Source organism: Bombina bombina, chromosome 6 (genome assembly GCF_027579735.1).
Source record: "Bombina bombina isolate aBomBom1 chromosome 6, aBomBom1.pri, whole genome shotgun sequence".
Lineage (NCBI taxonomy): Eukaryota > Metazoa > Chordata > Amphibia > Anura > Bombinatoridae > Bombina > Bombina bombina.
This window is the reverse complement of record NC_069504.1, coordinates 728,806,806-728,824,784: the sequence shown is the minus strand read 5'-3', so window position 1 is coordinate 728,824,784 and position 17,979 is coordinate 728,806,806. Positions and strand designations below refer to the sequence as shown.

The following is a 17,979-nucleotide window of genomic DNA, read 5'->3' as shown; positions in this document are numbered from 1 at the left end:
GGTGGTGATGTGGGAGGCCAGAGGTTTAGGGTTTAATAAGTTTATTTAGTGGCGGCGGTGTCGGGGGCGGCGGAATAGGGGTTTAGGTTGTGGCGGTGGCGGGATAGGGGGTTAAACATTTTAGTATAGTGGTGGCGTTTAGTGAAATGGTATAAATAAAGTTGGAAACACACGAATAGCAGCGTCATCGATGACTGTTAGTTAACAACAGTCCGATGCTCATCGCCCCACACTTGGTGCGCGTGTTTTTGACGGCTTTTTTTAATAAATATGGAGATTGTATTCAGATCTGTAGCCATGATGTTTGGCGATGTCTGGCAATGCTAGGCAAGCGTATTGATGCCGGCGAATGCAACATAGTTAACGCTTTGATAAATATCCCGCTAAATGTTTTAGGATTGTAAAAAAATAGTTAAATGTGAATAACTTTTGGTATGTTTACCAAATGTCATTACATTTTCATAATATGTTTGAATGGATAGATTAATGTATTGTGGTAAGTTTGGGGGAAATTGGTTAACATCTAAGTTCAATTTTGTACGTTTTAAGCTCCCAAAAAAAAACAAGCTTAATGTCACTCATTTGCCTCAAAATCCATTAAAGTCTAGGGTAGGCTTGGATAGTGAAAATCTTGTGTTGTGCAAAATTATGCAGCAATTGATTAACATTTGGCCACTTTTTTACTCATTAAGCTACATTAAGCCATTTTCACATTAAATGTTTCAGAAATGTTCGCACTCAAAGGAGTTAACCTACATTAGTTTTATGTAGTCATTCTGAATCTCTAGGAATTAGATCAGGCCCAGATCGCAACATCTCAGATTCGTCTTCTGTAGGTAAAAGAATTTCAGATTATCAAGAGTTAGTTGCTTTTCCTCCCTTTATGTTCCAACTTGAATACCTTCACTCTCTACTAAGGAGGTTTTCTGTAATTTAGGGGTACAAGTCTCAAATTCTTCTGAGGAAACATCCATCAAACAACTAGATTTAATTTTCAAACCTTCTGTTAAAGCTACAGAGGGTTTTTTCCTATTCCAGAAGAGATTACTGAGATAATTGCCAAATAGTGGTCTAAGCCTGGATTTCCTGTATTCTATCCTCAGCATTCAAGAGGATGTTTGTTCGTGTAGGTTTCTAGTAAAGAGCTTTGGGGATCTATTCCTTAAGAAGATGGTGCAGTTTCCACTTTTCTAATCACTATACTGTTCCTTTTGAGGATAGCAAATTTGTTTAAAGTTAGATAGTGTCAGGGTGCCAGGAATCAGACTGAGATGAGTAGTGCAAAAAAATAATCACACCTTTATTAATAGCAAAAAATAATAAAAAGTCCGCAAGTCAAATAACAAGCCAGGAATCAAAACCAGAGCTGGTAGTCAGACGAGCCGAGTCAGGAGCCAAAGCGAGTAGTCAGATGAGCCGGAATCAGGAACAAGGAGAACAGCAGAGTCAGGAACAAGCCAGGGATCAGGAACCAGGAGGGATGTCAGACAGCCAGGTAATACACAGGAGCTCTCACAAACAGGTCTGAGACAACGCAAGGGTAAAGCATACTGAACAAAGGCCTTTTAAATAATAAGTGATGACATCACAATTCTGAGACTGCATCCTGTCTCACATGGATGATGTACACCAGTCTGGCCATAATAGGAAGTGCAGGAAATGAGCAGCATCACACAGAATGCACCAAAGTCAGCAAGAGAGGTGAGTAAAATGGCTGCCAGCAGCACATGGCAAACAAAGCAGGAAAAAAACCCTGACAGATAGAAACTTAGACACGTTTCACTCTTTTACAAGTGAGTTATGTGTTTAGCCCAGCTATCAGTACTGCTTGTGTTGCAGTGACCTCTATTCCTTGGTGTGATAATCTTTCTGATCGGATTTCAGAAGATTCTATAGCTAAGGTTTTCCTAACTGTTTAAATCTTCTAAGGTCAGAAAATGCTTTTATCTATGATGCTATTGTTTACATTAATACAATTAATGCCAAAAATATGGCTTTATCAGTTTTGACCAGAAGAACTGTATAGCTAAATCATGGTCAGCTGCCATGGTTTCATTTTTGGTCTGGTCTAGACTCCATAATCTCTACTGTGACTGGAGGTAAAGGAATTCTTCTCCCTCAAAGTCTAAGGGAAAAACAGAGCTACTAGTTACTTTTGCCAGGATCCTACTAGAAGTCCTTCATCAACTAGTACGAGGCCAAATAGTCATAAAAATGTTCTGCCTCTACAAGGCCAGCATGAATGTGTGGCCCCCGACACAGATTTTTTTTCTGGTAAGGGGCAGATTACGCTTTTTTATTATTTTTTTGCAAAAGTTCCTATTTCAGAAGAGGGCCAGGTATATTATTCCAACCTGTTTATTGTTCATATAAAAGAAGGCACTTTCAGGTCTATTCTGAATTTGAAAACTTGAAATCAAAGTTTCTCTGGGTTCCCACCTTCAAAATGTTATCAAGTAGGGCTATTCTCCCCTTGTACAACAAGGACGACATATGTCCACGATAGGATGGATAATTTCCTTCATTTTGTCTATCCTCAAAGTTTATCTCAAAATCCTGAGATTTTCCTACCAGGACAAACATTGCCAGTTTTTTTTTCCATTTGGTCTGACGTCTGCTTTTAGAATCTTTTTCTAAGGTTCTGGAAACTTGTGCCTGTAATAAATGCTCAAAGTATTTCAGCGGCTACAAACATGCAGGTAGATTACAAGTTGTGCATTTGTGTTTTAACGCTGAAAAAAATTTAATTTCAGCGTTAAAACAGCAACGCAGCCATTACAAGTCTTGTCTGTATAGTTGTACCGCAAGCCTTTTAGCCTGTAATGCAACGTCAGTCCCGCACTCAAATTACGTTTTTGCATGGGACTTCCATAGCGCTGCCATCTGAGAGCAGTAGTTATGAGTTTTACGCAACAAAACTGTTGCATAAAACTCCTAACTAAAGTGTTACAAAGTACACTAACACCCATAAACTACCTATTTACCCCTAACAGAGGCCCTCCCGCATCGCAAACACTAAATTAAATGTATTAACCCTAATCTGCCGCTCCCGACATCCCCGCCACTAATAAAATTTATTAACCCCTATTCCGCCGCTCCCCGACATTGTCGCCACTATACTAAAGTTATTAACCCCTATTCCCCCACACCCCAACATCGCCAACACTATAATAAAGATATTAACCCCTATTCTGCTGCTCCCTAACATCGCCACCAATAAATAAAGTTATTAACCCCTAAACCACTGGCCTCCCACATCACTACCACTAAATAAACCTATTAACCACTAAACCGACTGGATGAAGATAGAAGAGACCACCTGGATGAAGACTTCTTGCCGCATGGATGATGACTTCACCGGCTGGATGAAGATAGAAGAGGATGCCTGGATGAAGACTTCTTGCCGCCTGGATGATGACTTCTCCGGCTGGATCAAACCTTCAAGTGGGACTTCAAGAACTAGAAGTGGATCGTCTGAGGTTAGTGTTAGGTTTTTAAAAGTTTTTTTGGGTGGGTTTTATTTTTAGATTAGGGTCTGGGCAATGTAAAAGAGCTAAATGCCCTTTTAAGGACAGTGCCCATACAAATGCCCTTTTCAGGGGAATGGGTAGCTTAGGTTTTTTTTTTAGAGTTAGGGTTTTTATTTGAGGGAGTTGGTTGGGTGGTGGGTTTTAATGTTGGGGGGTGTTTGTATTTTTTTTTTTACAGGTAAAAGAGCTGATATCTTTGGGACAATGCCCCTTTTAAGGGCCATTGGTAGTGTATTGTAGGCTAGGGGTTTTTTTTTATTTTGGGGGGCTTTTTTATTTTGATAGGGCTATTAGATTAGGTGTAAAAAAATATTTTTGATAATTTGATTTGTTATTTTTCGTAATTTAGTGTGTTTAGTGTAATTTTAGTATTATAGTTAGGGTAGGATAATTAATAGGTTAATTAATAGTTTAAAATTAGTTTATTTTAATTCTACAGGTAAGTTTTAATTTATATTAAAGGGACAGTAAACCTTAAAAATAATGTTATATAATTCTGCACATAGTGCAGAATTATATAACATTATTTAAGTGCTATAGTTCTAAACAGCTTTTTTCTCTTCAAATAAGTAAAAATTACGGCGCTTTTACAGACCCGCTCTCTGCTGAGCGGGTCTGTAATATTCAGTCAGCGCATCGGGCCAGCTGTATAGTCACAGCCCGGCCCGACCGCGCCATAGCACTAAGTGCAGCTCGCTCCTGTGACAGGAGCGAGCTGCACTTAGTCTTATGGCGCGATCGGGCCGGGCTGTGACTATACAGCTGGCCCGATGCGCTGACTGAATATTACAGACCCGCTCAGCAGAGAGCAGAGAGCGGGTCTGTAAAAGCGCCGTAATTTTTACTTATTTGAAGAGAAAAAAGCCGTTTAGAACTATAGCACTTAAATAATGTTATATAATTCTGCACTATGTGCAAAATTATATAACATTATTTTTAAGGTTTACTGTCCCTTTAAGATAGGGATCTTGTCATTTTAATTTAAAGTTAAGGGGTTGTTAGCTTTAGGGGTTAATAGCTTAATTTAGTTTTGGCAATGTAGGGGCTGATGGTTTAGGGGTTAATAGGTTTAGTTAGTGGTGGTGATGTGGGAGGCCAGAGGTTTAGGGGTTAATAAGTTTATTTAGTGGCGGCGGTGTCGGGGGCGGCGGAATAGGGGTTTAGGTTGTGGCGGTGGCGGGATAGGGGTTAAACATTTTAGTATAGTGGTGGCGTTTAGTGAAATGGTATAAATAAAGTTGGGAAAAACACGAATAGCAGCGTCATCGATGACTGTTAGTTAACAACAGTCCGATGCTCATTGCCCCACACTTGGTGCGTGTGTTTTTGACGGCTTTTTTTAATAAATATGGAGATTGTATTCAGATCTGTAGCCACGATGTTTGGCGATGTCTGGCAATGCTAGGCGAGCGTATTGATGACGGCGAATGCAACATAGTTGACACTTTGATAAATACCCCCCTAAATGTTTTAGGATTGTAAAAAAATAGTTAAATGTGAATAACTTTTGGTATGTTTACCATATGTCCTTACATTTTCATAATATGTTTGAATGGATAGATTAATGTATTGTGGTAAGTTTGGGGGAAATTGGTTAACATCTAAGTTCAATTTTGTACTTTTTAAGCTCCCAAAAAAAAACAAGCTTAATGTCACTCATTTGCCTCAAAATCCATTAAAGTCTAGGGTAGGCTTGGATAGTGGAAATCTTGTGTTGTGCAAAATTATGCAGCAATTGATTAACATTTGGCCACTTTTTTACTCATTAAGCTACATTAAGCCATTTTCACATTAAATGTTTCAGAAATGTTCGCACTCAAAGGAGTTAACCTAAATTAGTTTTATGTAGTCATTCTGAATCTCTAGGAATTAGATCAGGCCCAGATCGCAACATCTCAGATTCGTCTTCTGTAGGTAAAAGAATTTCAGATTATCAGGAGTTAGTTGCTTTTCCTCCCTTTATGTTCCAACTTGAATACCTTCACTCTCTACTAAGGAGGTTTTCTGTAATTTAGGGGTACAAGTCTCAAATTCTTCTGAGGAAACATCCATCAAACAACTAGATTTAATTTTCAAACCTTCTGTTAAAGCTACAGAGGGTTTTTTCCTATTCCAGAAGAGATTACTGAGATAATTGCCAAATAGTGGTCTAAGCCTGGATTTCCTGTATTCTATCCTCAGCATTCAAGAGGATGTTTGTTCATGTAGGTTTCTAGTAAAGAGCTTTGGGGATCTATTCCTTAAGTAGATGGTGCAGTTTCCACTTATCTAATCACTATACTGTTCCTTTTGAGGATAGCAAATTTGTTTAAAGTTAGATAGTGTCAGGGTGCCAGGAATCAGACTGAGACGAGAAGTGCAAAAAAATAATCACACCTTTATTAATAGCAAAAAATAATAAAAAGTCCTCAAGTCAAATAACAAGCCAGGAATCAAAACCAGAGCTAGTAGTCAGACGAGCCGAGTCAGGAGCCAAAGCGAGTAGTCAGATGAGCCGGAATCAGGAACAAGGAGAACAGCAGAGTCAGGAACAAGCCAGGGATCAGGAACCAGGAGGGATGTCAGACAGCCAGGTAATACACAGGAGCTCTCACAAACAGGTCTGAGACAATGCAAGGGCAAAGCATACTGAACAAAGGCCTTTTAAATAATAAGTGATGACATCACAATTCTGAGACTGCATCCTGTCTCACACGGATGATGTACACCAGTCTGGCCATAAAAGGAAGTGCAGGAAATGAGCAGCATCACACAGAATGCACCAAAGTCAGTAAGAGAGGTGAGTAAAATGGCTGCCAGCAGCACATGGCAAACAAAGCAGGAAAAAAACCCTGACAGATAGAAACTTAGACACGTTTCACTCTTTTACAAGTGAGTTATGTGTTTAGCCCAGCTATCAGTACTGCTTGTGTTGCAGTGACCTCTATTCCTTGGTGTGATAATCTTTCTGATCGGATTTCAGAAAATTCTATAGCTAAAGTTTTCCTAACTGTTTAAATCTTCTAAGGTCAGAAAATGCTTTTATCTATGATGCTATTGTTTACATTAATACAATTAATGCCAAAAATATGGCTTTATCAGTTTTGACCAGAAGAACTGTATAGCTAAATCATGGTCAGCTGCCATGGTTTCATTTTTGGTCTGGTCTAGACTCCATAATCTCTACTGTGACTGGAGGTAAAGGAATTCTTCTCCCTCAAAGTCTAAGGGAAAAACAGAGCTACTAGTTACTTTTGCCAGGATCCTACTAGAAGTCCTTCATCAACTAGTACGAGGCCAAATAGTCATAAAAATGTTCTGCCTCTACAAGGCCAGCATGAATGTGTGGCCCCCGACACAGATTTTTTTCTGGTAAGGGGCAGATTACGCTTTTTTATTATTTTTTTGCAAAAGTTCCTATTTCAGAAGAGGGCCAGGTATATTATTCCAACCTGTTTATTGTTCATATAAAAGAAGGCACTTTCAGGTCTATTCTGAATTTGAAAACCTGAAATCAAAGTTTCTCTGGGTTCCCACCTTCAAAATGTTATCAAGTAGGGCTATTCTCCCCTTGTACAACAAGGACGACATATGTCCACGATAGGATGGATAATTTCCTTCATTTTGTCTATCCTCAAAGTCTATCTCAAAATCCTGAGATTTTCCTACCAGGACAAACATTGCCAGTTTTTTTTTCCATTTGGTCTGACTTCTGCTTTTAGAATCTTTTTCTAAGGTTCTGGAAACTTGTGCCTGTAATAAATGCTCAAAGTATTTCGGGGGCTACAAACATGCAGGTAGATTACAAGTTGTGCATTCGTGTTTTAACGCTGAAAAAAATGTCATTTCAGCGTTAAAACAGCAACGCAGCCATTACAAGTCTTGTCTGTATAGTTGTACCGCAAGCCTTTTAGCCTGTAACGCAACGTCAGTCCCGCACTCAAATTACGTTTTTGCATGGGACTTCCATAGCGCTGCCATCACAAGTTTTGCGGTGAGGCTAAAAGCTTGCGTTACACCCTATACCATCACGATCCGTTACGCCATCTGAGAGCAGTAGTTATGAGTTTTACGCATCAAAACTGTTGCATAAAACTCATAACTAAAGTGTTACAAAGTACACTAACACCCATAAACTACCTATTTGCCCCTAACAGAGGCCCTCCCGCATCGCAAACACTAAATTAAATGTATTAACCCTAATCTGCCGCTCCCGACATCCCCGCCTCTAATAAAATTTATTAACCCCTATTCCGCCGCTCCCCGACATTGTCGCCACTATACTAAAGTTATTAACCCCTATTCCCCCACACCCCAACATCGCCAACACTATAATAAAGATATTAACCCCTATTCTGCTGCTCCCCAACATCGCCACCAATAAATAAAGTTATTAACCCCTAAACCACTGGCCTCCCACATCACTACCACTAAATAAACCTATTAACCACTAAACCGCCAGCCCCCCATATCGCAGCAACCTAAATTAAACTATTAACCCCTAAACCTGACCCTAACCGTAACACTAACACCCCCTATCTTTAACATAATTAAAAAAGAGCTAAATTAAAGTTATAATTATTAACTAAATAATAACTATTTAAAACTAAATACATACTTACCTGTGAAATAAAACCTAAGCTAGCTACAATATAACTAATAGTTATATTGTAGCTAGCTTAGGTTTTATTTTTATCTCACAGGTAAGTTTGTATTTATTTTAACTAGGTAGGCTAGTTAGTAAATAGTTATTAACTATTTACTAACTACCTAGTTAAAATAAATACAAAGTTACCTGTAAAATAAAATCTAAGCTGCCTTACACTAAAACCTAAACCTAAAAATAAAAAACCTACCATTACAAAAAAACAAAAAACACTAAAATTACAAAAAATAAAAAAAACTACCATTACAAAAAATAACAAATGAAAATTATCCAAAACAATAAAAATGATTCCTATTCTAACACCCCGTTTAAAAAAAATAAAAAACCCACCCCAAAATAAAGGGCGTTCAGCTCTTTTGCTGCCCATTAAAAATAAAAAATATCTATTCTTAAGAAAAAACCACACCAAACGAAAAAAAAAACCTGTTACACAAAATAACAAACGAATTAACAAAAATAATAAAAATTATTCCTATTCTAATACCCATTTAAAAAAAAAAAACACCCCAAAATAAAAAACCTAATCTATAATAAACTACCAATAGCCCTTAAAATGGCCTTTTGTAGGGCATTGAGAGCAATGAGAGCTGTTTAAATCCTATTGGCTGATTTGAACAGCCAATAGGATTTTAGCAGCCCTAATTCCTATTGGCTGATTCAAATTTTTCAGCCAATAGTAATGCAATGGTACCCCCATATAAAAGGGGTACCTTGCATTTCAATTCTCAGTGTGTGGAGGACAATCGCATGAAGAGGACCTCCACGTCGGATCGATAGACCTCTGCCTGGACCTCTTCCTGGACTTCGGCCTGGACCTTCGCCTGCGCGCATCGCTGCTCTGCCTCCGCAGGGATGAAGAAGAAGCTGGTCCCGCGACAGATGAAGATGGAGTTGCCTGGATGAAGATGGAGCCGCCGGGATAAAGATCTGTCAAGCGGGACTTCAACAACTGTGAGTACCTAAAGAGTGGTTAGAGTTAGGTTTTTCTTAAGGTTTTAAGTGATTTTTATTTTTGTAATGTTAGGTTTTAAAAGGCAGCTTAGGTTTTATTTCACAGGTAAGTTTGTATTTATTTAACTAGGTAGTTAGTAAATAGTTAATAAATATTTACTAACTAATCTACCTAGTTAAAATAAATACAAACTTGACTGTGAAATAAAAATAAAACCTAAGCTAGCTACAATATAACTATTAGTTATATTGTAGCTAGCTTGGGTTTTATTTCACAGTTAAGTATGTATTTAGTTTTAACTAGGTATTATTTTGTTAATAATTGTAACTTTAATTTAGCTTTATTTTAATTATGTTAAAGTTAGGGGGTGATAGGTTTAGGGTTAGGGGTTAATAGTTTAATTTAGGTTGTTGCGATGTGGAGGGCTGGCGGTTTAGGGGTTAATAGGTTTTTTATTGGTAGTGATGTGGTAGGCCAGAGGTTTAGGGGTTAATAACTTTATTTAGTGGCAGCGATGTCGGGGAGCGGCAGAATAGGGGTTAATATCTTTATTATAGTGTGGGCGATGTTGGGGTGTGGGGGAAAAGGGGTTAATAACTTTAGTATAGTGGCGGCGATATCGGGAGTGGCAGATTAGGGGTTAATAACTTTATTTAGATGGCGGCGATGTTGGGGGCAGCAGATTAGGGGTGTTTAGACGTGGGGTTTATGTTAGGGTGTTAGGTTTAAACGTAACATTTTTTTCCCCATAGACATCAATGGGGCTGCGTTACGGAGCTTTTTCATTCCGCGATCGCAGGTGTTAGTTTTTTTTCTAACACTCTCTCCCCATTGATGTCTTTGGTAAAGCGTGCATGAGCACGTCAAAGCAGCGCTTGTATTTTGTGCGGTATGGAGCTCAATGCAACCATATCGCATGCACAAGCTGGCTTTTCTAAAATTTGTAATGGCAGCGCTATGGAGAGTGAAATAACACAACTTGTGTTGCATTCGTTAAATACTCTCTATGGCGCAAAACTTGTAATCTAGGTGACCAACGACATCTAGGTACAAGTTCCATCTTTACCTTTAGCAAAATCCCATACCAACAGTTTTTTGTTGTTATTTCACAAACCTGGCTGGAGAATCAATGTTTCAAAGAGTTTTTTTCTCCTCAGACAAGAGTCTCTTGCATGGGAGTCATTCTAGGCAACGTATGCCAGACTTCCATAACCCTAAGCATGAAGTGATTGCATCATCAGATCTCATTCCATGTACACGGTTTCTCATGAGACCTCTTCAAACTTGCATTCTAGCCTATGGTGCAGGGTCCACACTTTGCCCTCTCAAAGTAATACATATCCACATCAAAGCAATATATATCTTGGTGGATAGATCACCAGTCTATTTCTCTTGGGCCAGCTTTGTCCATCCAACTTGGACAATAAATTTTAAGTTTCTCTGTTTGGGATGCAGTATGGAGGTCCAGAAGAGCATAAGGAGCTTGGTCTCCTCTGAAGGTTTGTTTTATATTAAATATCTTGAAACTTTGTGCCATTTTCAAGGCACTTCAGTGCTGGCAATGAAGAAGTTGCTCAAATTTTTACTTGGGCTGAGATCAATCTATGTATATTTCTACATTCCATACTCTTAGTGTAACCATCTAGAATGTAGATTATTTCAGTTGCCAATTCCCTCATTCTGGGTAATGGTCTCTATTTCTTGAAATTTTCAATAACATTTTAGGTCATTGGGGTCTACCAGAGATCGACCTGATCTATTCTCATTTGAACAATGAACTTTCCAGTAATTTACAAAATTCAGGGATCCACAGGTGGAGTTTTTAGATGCTCTTACAGCTCCTTGGTTTATTGTCTTGATTAATTTTTTTTTTCCTCCAGTTATTTTGCTACCAAGACTATTCAATCAATCAGTAATTCTGATTGTTCCTGCTTGGCCACACAGAACTCAGTTCATGGATCAAACTAAGATACGTCAAACTGTTTCAAAAATATTTATATTGAATAATATCTGATATGAATTCTACTGTGTGCCCCCATAGAAGACTATTATGTAAGGGATTTAGCTCATCCCCACCATGCATATGTTAGCAAGAGTGATAAGAAATAATGTTAGACTTGTAATACGAGTGCAAGCTTTAATTATTGCACTCAATATATGTTAATGCATAATATTGCTAATATACAGTACAATACTGTATACAGAATCTAAATGCATTAGAATACAAAATAGAACATGTAAAGCTTAAATGTAATAAAACTTATAGTATATCATCGAAAGTGTAAATATAAAATTAAAAGCACAAAGTGTATATGTATATTGCACTAGGCTTGTCTCTCCTTCACATACAGGAATGCAGGGAACACCTCTTGAAGAAGCATAGCAAAATCTACCCTCCCAGAGAAGAGGCAGCCTTAAGTCACCTATTCTCACAAGAAAGAGGCAGCCTTAAACCCCCTAATCTCCCTTGAAAGTGGTGGCATTAAGCCCCCTTCCCTTACCTGGAAGCAGCGGCCTTAAGTCTATTAACCCTCCCTGGGAAAAGGTGGCCCTAAGCTCCTGTACCCTCCCTGGGAAAAGTCAGCCTTGAACCGCCTACCTTCCGCGCCCAAATTATTTGTGTAGTGGACGCAATAGCTTGGGTATTAGTTCCCAGGAGTAATAGCTTGTGGACTCTCACCACCTTATGAAAGAAAACAAAATTCATACTAACCTGAAAAATTAATTCATGGGCATGAGAGTCCATGCCTATTTTCATTAAATTTACATCATTTTTTTCTGGCGGCAGTTCTAGTTTGCAAATCATTTTCCCTGTTTTGTCCTTTCCTACCATTTTACTTCTCCTTGCTTATCTATAAGTAAGACAACCATACCAGACAGGTGGAGGGAATTAAGTACTCAGAGTTTTGGGAATCTTTACCTTTTTATCCAGTAAGCATACAATTTGTTTTATATTGAACTATAAATATATAACATTAGTGTTTTGGGAAGGTGTGGGTTAGGGATGGGCGAATGTGTTTATATCCGAATTAGAATGTTATTGTAGAAATTCGATTTACATAATAGAATGTTGATAAGAACGAATATTCTTAAAAATTTGATTTTTGAATGTTATTTACAGTTTTCGAATGTCACTTTCGAATTTGAATGTCACATTCTAATTCGAATATTACATTTATAAAACACAGTATTAGACTAGAAATACTATTTCGAATTCGAATGTCACATTCGAATCGAATATCACATTCGAATCGAATATCACATTTAAAACACAGTATTAGACTAGAAATACTATTTCAAATTCGACTGTGACATTCGAATTCGAATGTAGCATTCGAATTTGAATATTATATTTATTAAACACAGTTGTAGACTAGAAATACTATTTCAAATTTGAATGTCACATTCGAATTCGAATGTCACATTCAAATTTGAATATTACATTTCGAAATTGAATGAATACATAGCTAAACATTCTATTATTCGAACGAATATTTTCGAATTTTATTGAAATATTCGAAAACGAAAATTCGAAAATAGAATGTTATATAAACATTCGAAATTCGATTTGAACGAATGTATCAAAATTCGTTTTAAATTTTGAATTTTTAGAAACATTCGCCCATCCCTAGTGTGGGACCATAAATTGTATTTTAAAAATATTTAGGAAGTAATGACCCCCATGCCTCTTTTTACCATTTTTTGCAGCTCATTTTCCCACATTATGGAATTTCTCCAAATTAATTTAATAAAAATGTTTGGTCTGTTAAAAATAGGTGTGACTTGTGTGGGTACATTGCAGAAAACAATATAGCAATTCATGTGTAAATTTAATGAGTGGTCTATAACAAGGGGTGTGAATTTGCTTAGCACTGAAATGGTAAATGTAGGTAGTGTATCTTAAAAGTTCTCTGCTCTATTCATTTTTTTAGCACCAACAATTCAGCATACATAGGGCAGTTACATAGCCAGTAATTAAACATATGCAGGGCAAGTGTATATTAGTAGTGATACACATACACAAAAAGCATAAGCTATATACTAGATTAGGAGTGGAGCGCTATTTAGTGCTACCGCTTGCACATTAACTTCGCTAGATGGAGGCTATTTGCGTGTGTCGGATTAAGCTTATAGTTGAAAATAAAAAGTTTGCACAAGAGCGAAAGCCACCGCGCACAGAAAGATAGACTTTGCAAAGTTGCGTTCGAGTTAACATATACCCCCATAGACTTTAATGGAGCACGCAAACTGAGAAAAAACTAACACCCATACTCAAATGCTAGCCCGATTGCGTATATTCAAGTGCCTTTAACCCATTGTGGCTAAAAAAGAGAATGTTGCTAAGTGTACAACAAAATGTATTGAAACATCTGTATAAAGCAATAGCTCATTATATGCTATTTATAGTGATTTACAGAATATATCTATTATAAGTCTAATTAATTTCCTTAAAACACAGCAAAGAAAAAAAACCATAGGATTACCTAAACAGCTTCCCCCGGGATATGTGACTACGTGGCTGTCCTTGTAGTTGTAGTATCCATCATTACAAATGCAGAAGTCACCCCATTGGCTATTCTCACAGAATGCGTTACTTGGGCACAGACTGCTGTTACCGAGACATTGGGGACGATTTCTGAACTTCTCAGGTATAAGTTGTACACCTGCAGGAAGGAAAAAAAATCTAAGCATGGAATTACTACTTCATTAACTTATTTTATACAATTTTGGAAATAGTTTCTAGATTCAGCTACAGTTTAATAATAAATTAGCTGTAAATTAAACACCCAGTTGGAGCTACCCTGTAACCTTTATCCATCCAAAACACCCACCTGCCTCCCTCACACTACCACATTAATATTACCATTCTATATATGCACACAAAAGATGGCTGGCAGGTTTTACCTATTGAAGCCATATTATGGCAGTATATTCCACATCTGTCATAGCACACTAGTCATGCACAGATGTATATTAGGCATCCTGCACAATAACTGTCTGTACTGTAACTGCTATTTAGTGACTGTCTAGATTGTTATGATTTGTGGCTGTGTATATTTTCCGAGTGGCTGTGGGCCTGATTATCAAAAACTCACCAGCATTGACAAAAATCATTAAAAAATAAAAATAAAATTTTATATATATATATATATATATATATATATATATACACATATACACACACACACACACACACACACACACATATATATATATATATATATATATATATATATATATATATATACACTATTATTATTATATTATTATATTTATATCAATACAAATTTTTTGCATAGGAAATTAGCACATCCAGGCAAGTTCCCCGCTTGCTTTTCCCCAGTAAATTGTACCAATGCACAAGAGGATTCTGGGTACGATATGCAAATTAGATATGCAAAATCTCAGATTCTTTGCTTCAAATACTGTTTTAACACAGCGATCCCTTAATAGGGCTATTGCAGCAATACAGAAACCCCTGCTAGACAGCCTGTTTCGTTCTATTTAGAACTCGTCAGTTCTTGTGAACTGCTGGTGCAATGCCACCCCCTGCAGATTCTCAGCCAATCGGCTGCTAGTAGGGGGTGTCAATCAACCCGATCACATTCGATCGGGTTGATTTCTGTCCACGGCCTCAGAGCAGGTGGACAATTTATAGAGCAGGGGTCTTTAGTCAGTATTCTATTCCATACAGTCCAGGGGCTCTATCCTTGAAACATTCTACAATAGAATAGAGCAAGATCTCACACAACTGTCTCATACGACAGATAGAGGTGAGCACAAATCTAATTTGTCCTACAGAGAGAAACAAGCTCTCTTAGAACTTCAGAAAAACAAAAATCTCATTATCCGCTCAGCGGATAAAGGGGGGTCAGTGGTTGTTCAGGACAGAAGTGCTTATATTAGTGAAGCAGAACGTCAACTAAACGATACCAACAACTACATGAGGCTTACAAGGGATCCCACCATTCCTTTCCAAAAGGAATTGAGAACACTTCTGGATGATGGTTTGGAGGATGGGCACCTAAATCAGAACACCCATGATTTTCTATTTGTAGAGAATCCTGTTGTGCCCATCTTCCACCATCTTCCAAAAGTGCACAAGAGCTTGGCAGATGTTCAGGGATGGCCCATTGTGAGCGGCATAGGGTCCCTTCTTGAGCATCTGTCACAATGGCTTGATGTAATCCTCTATCCGTTTGTGGTCTCTTTGCAAAGCCACATAAGAGACACAAAGGATTTACTGAACCTTATGGAAGATTTCAATTGGGAAGGCCACTTTAAGTGGCTGACAATTGATGTCACAGCCCTTTATTCTTCCATTCCACATGGGGAAGGTCTAACAGCTTTGACCTTTTTCCTAGAGAAATTTTCCTATTTTGATGAGGCATTTATAAAGTACATTTTGAGAGTTACCCATTTTCTTCTCAATCACAATTACTTCAGGTTCAATGAGGATTTTTTTCTCCAGAGGTGTGGGACAGCAATGGGGGCCAAATTTGTGCCCTCATACGCCAACCTCTTCATGGGTTGGTGGGAGCTGTCCCACATCTATGGAGAAGAAAATGACCATAAACTATGTATCGCCTTTTATAGGCGATACATAGATGATCTTTTCTTTGTCTGGCGGGGTACTGACAGTGAAATGTCCAATTTCATGGCCAAACTGAATAATAACAGTATAGGCCTAAGGTTCACACATGAGACTCATACCAGTCAGATAAATTACTTAGACCTTACACTTACAGTTGCTGAAAATGGTAAGGTCAGAGCAAGCACTTATCGGAAACCAATTACAATAAACACTTTGCTACATGCAAAGAGTTGCCACCCCAAGCAAGTTCCATTGGCAGTGGCAAAAGGTGAACTCATTAGAACCAAAAGAAATTGTACGGAAGAGAGTACCTATCAGGCACAGAGCAGAGATCTTGAGAAGAGACTTCTGCAAAGGGGCTACCCGAAATATACTATTAAGCAAGCAAAATCACAGATGGACAGATTGGATAGGAAGGTACTTTTACAGGGATCAGTAAGGCCCCCCAATCCTTCTACTCAGGAAGGTAAAGTTACATTTGTTACAGATTATAGCACAGAATATAAGGATATCTGTGGTATAATAAACAAACATTTTCACTTACTTAAAGCCGATGATAGGCTTGTAAGCAGTGTGGACAAGGGCCTTAGGTGCTCTTATCGCAGAAGCAAAACCATAGGAAACTATTCGGCACCTTCTGAGTTACCAAGGATATCAGTCACAGAGGAAAGTTCTTGGTTAAGACATAAGGGGATGTACAGGTGTGGTAGAGTCAGATTTAAGCCATGTGATAAAGTTATTATCTCAAACAAATTTCATTCAGAAGCCACAGGTGAAGTGTTTAAAATAACCTCCTGCCTTAACTGTACATCCTCTTACGTCATATATGTTCTGTCATGCTTGGAATGCAAGTTGCAATACGTAGGACTCACCTCAACTGAGGTGAATGTCCGAATAAGAAACCATCTGTCCACAATCAAAATGGGAGAGGCGACTACCCCTTTGGTTAGGCATTTCAAAGATTCACACAATAAAAGCAGTACCACCCTGAGATGGCAAGCTATTGAGAAAATCAAAACCCCTTTAAGAGGTGGGGACAGGAATCTCATCTTAGGAAAAAGAGAGATGTATTGGATTTTTAGACTCCAAACAAGAGTACCAAGGGGCCTGAACTCCGAATATGATCTCATAAACTATTGGCAATGACATACAAACAAATAGCATCATCTAGTCATATCTCTATACTGTTTTTTACTCAAAAATTAAGTTCTTTTAATCATTTAGTACAAGTACTGACTGTTAGATAGAGTAATCACATAAATGTAGAATGAATACACTCTTCTAAGCTTAACCAGCACGTATAGCTCACATTAGAGAGGGAAAAATAAGTGTCTCTGTTCTGTACTATTACAATAATAATATATATAAAGTACAACAATATACAATAGTCACCAGTCAAGTGATAATTGTTAGAGGTCACTAAGGTAGCCAGGTAATAGCTCCATACATACAGAAGAGATAGACTACAGGTTTGGCATTGAAAATGTAAATGAAAAATGATAAATAAAAATAAAAATATAAGCACACTAAACAGAATGTATTTAAATAATGTAAAATAAAACACTCAAATACTCTACAATTCATAACTTATAGCTATACAATATAATAAGTCATAGTCCCCCTCTCTTCCCCCACTTATACCTAACATCAAAATGTTCTTTTTCATTAATAGATAGTAGTTAGTCAGCTACATATAGCAATCAGGCAGGGAAAGGGTTAACATAGCACTTTAGTTCTAACATTGAAAATGTGTAATTGTTTTTAACCAATCACAAACAACATTGTCTCTTAAATGGTTAGCACTGATGCACTCAATCAAGCTATGATTACGGCATTCAGCCGAAACATGTCAGCTTTAGTACACAGTGCTTTATGTTCTTTTGCTGTACAGGACCCCTCCAGGGATTTTTAATGGATTTGAAATAAAGACTTTTTAAACTTATCTATTCTGACCTGAGGATCGAGTTTTTCTTCATTTTTTGTATATATATATATATATATATATATATATATATATATATATATATATATATATATATATATATATATAGGTATCCAAAACACCAGAACTCGCCCACAGAGGAAAACTGCCTGGGTGCAAATTTGTAGAAAATATTTAGCCAGAAGAAAATGCACTCTCAGGACTTTCATAAATAAGTTACTTTTATTCCTGTAACGTTTTCGGAGGTCTTGCCTCCTTCATCAGCAGATGCTGATGAAGGAGGCAAGACCTCCGAAAACGTTACAGGAATAAAAG

The 17,979-nt window shown here is 37.6% G+C and overlaps 1 protein-coding gene across 3 annotated transcripts in view; it reads right to left on the bottom strand.

Moving 5' to 3' along the window:
* Positions 1-17,979, bottom strand: part of LOC128662237 (adhesion G protein-coupled receptor E1) — a 267,881-nt gene that overhangs the window by 202,800 nt on the left and 47,102 nt on the right. For all 3 annotated transcript variants that reach the window (XM_053716059.1, XM_053716061.1, XM_053716060.1), the window contains one exon: positions 13,612-13,791. In XM_053716059.1, coding sequence (XP_053572034.1) covers positions 13,612-13,791 — 180 coding nt within the window. The remainder of the gene's footprint in view (positions 1-13,611; positions 13,792-17,979) is intronic.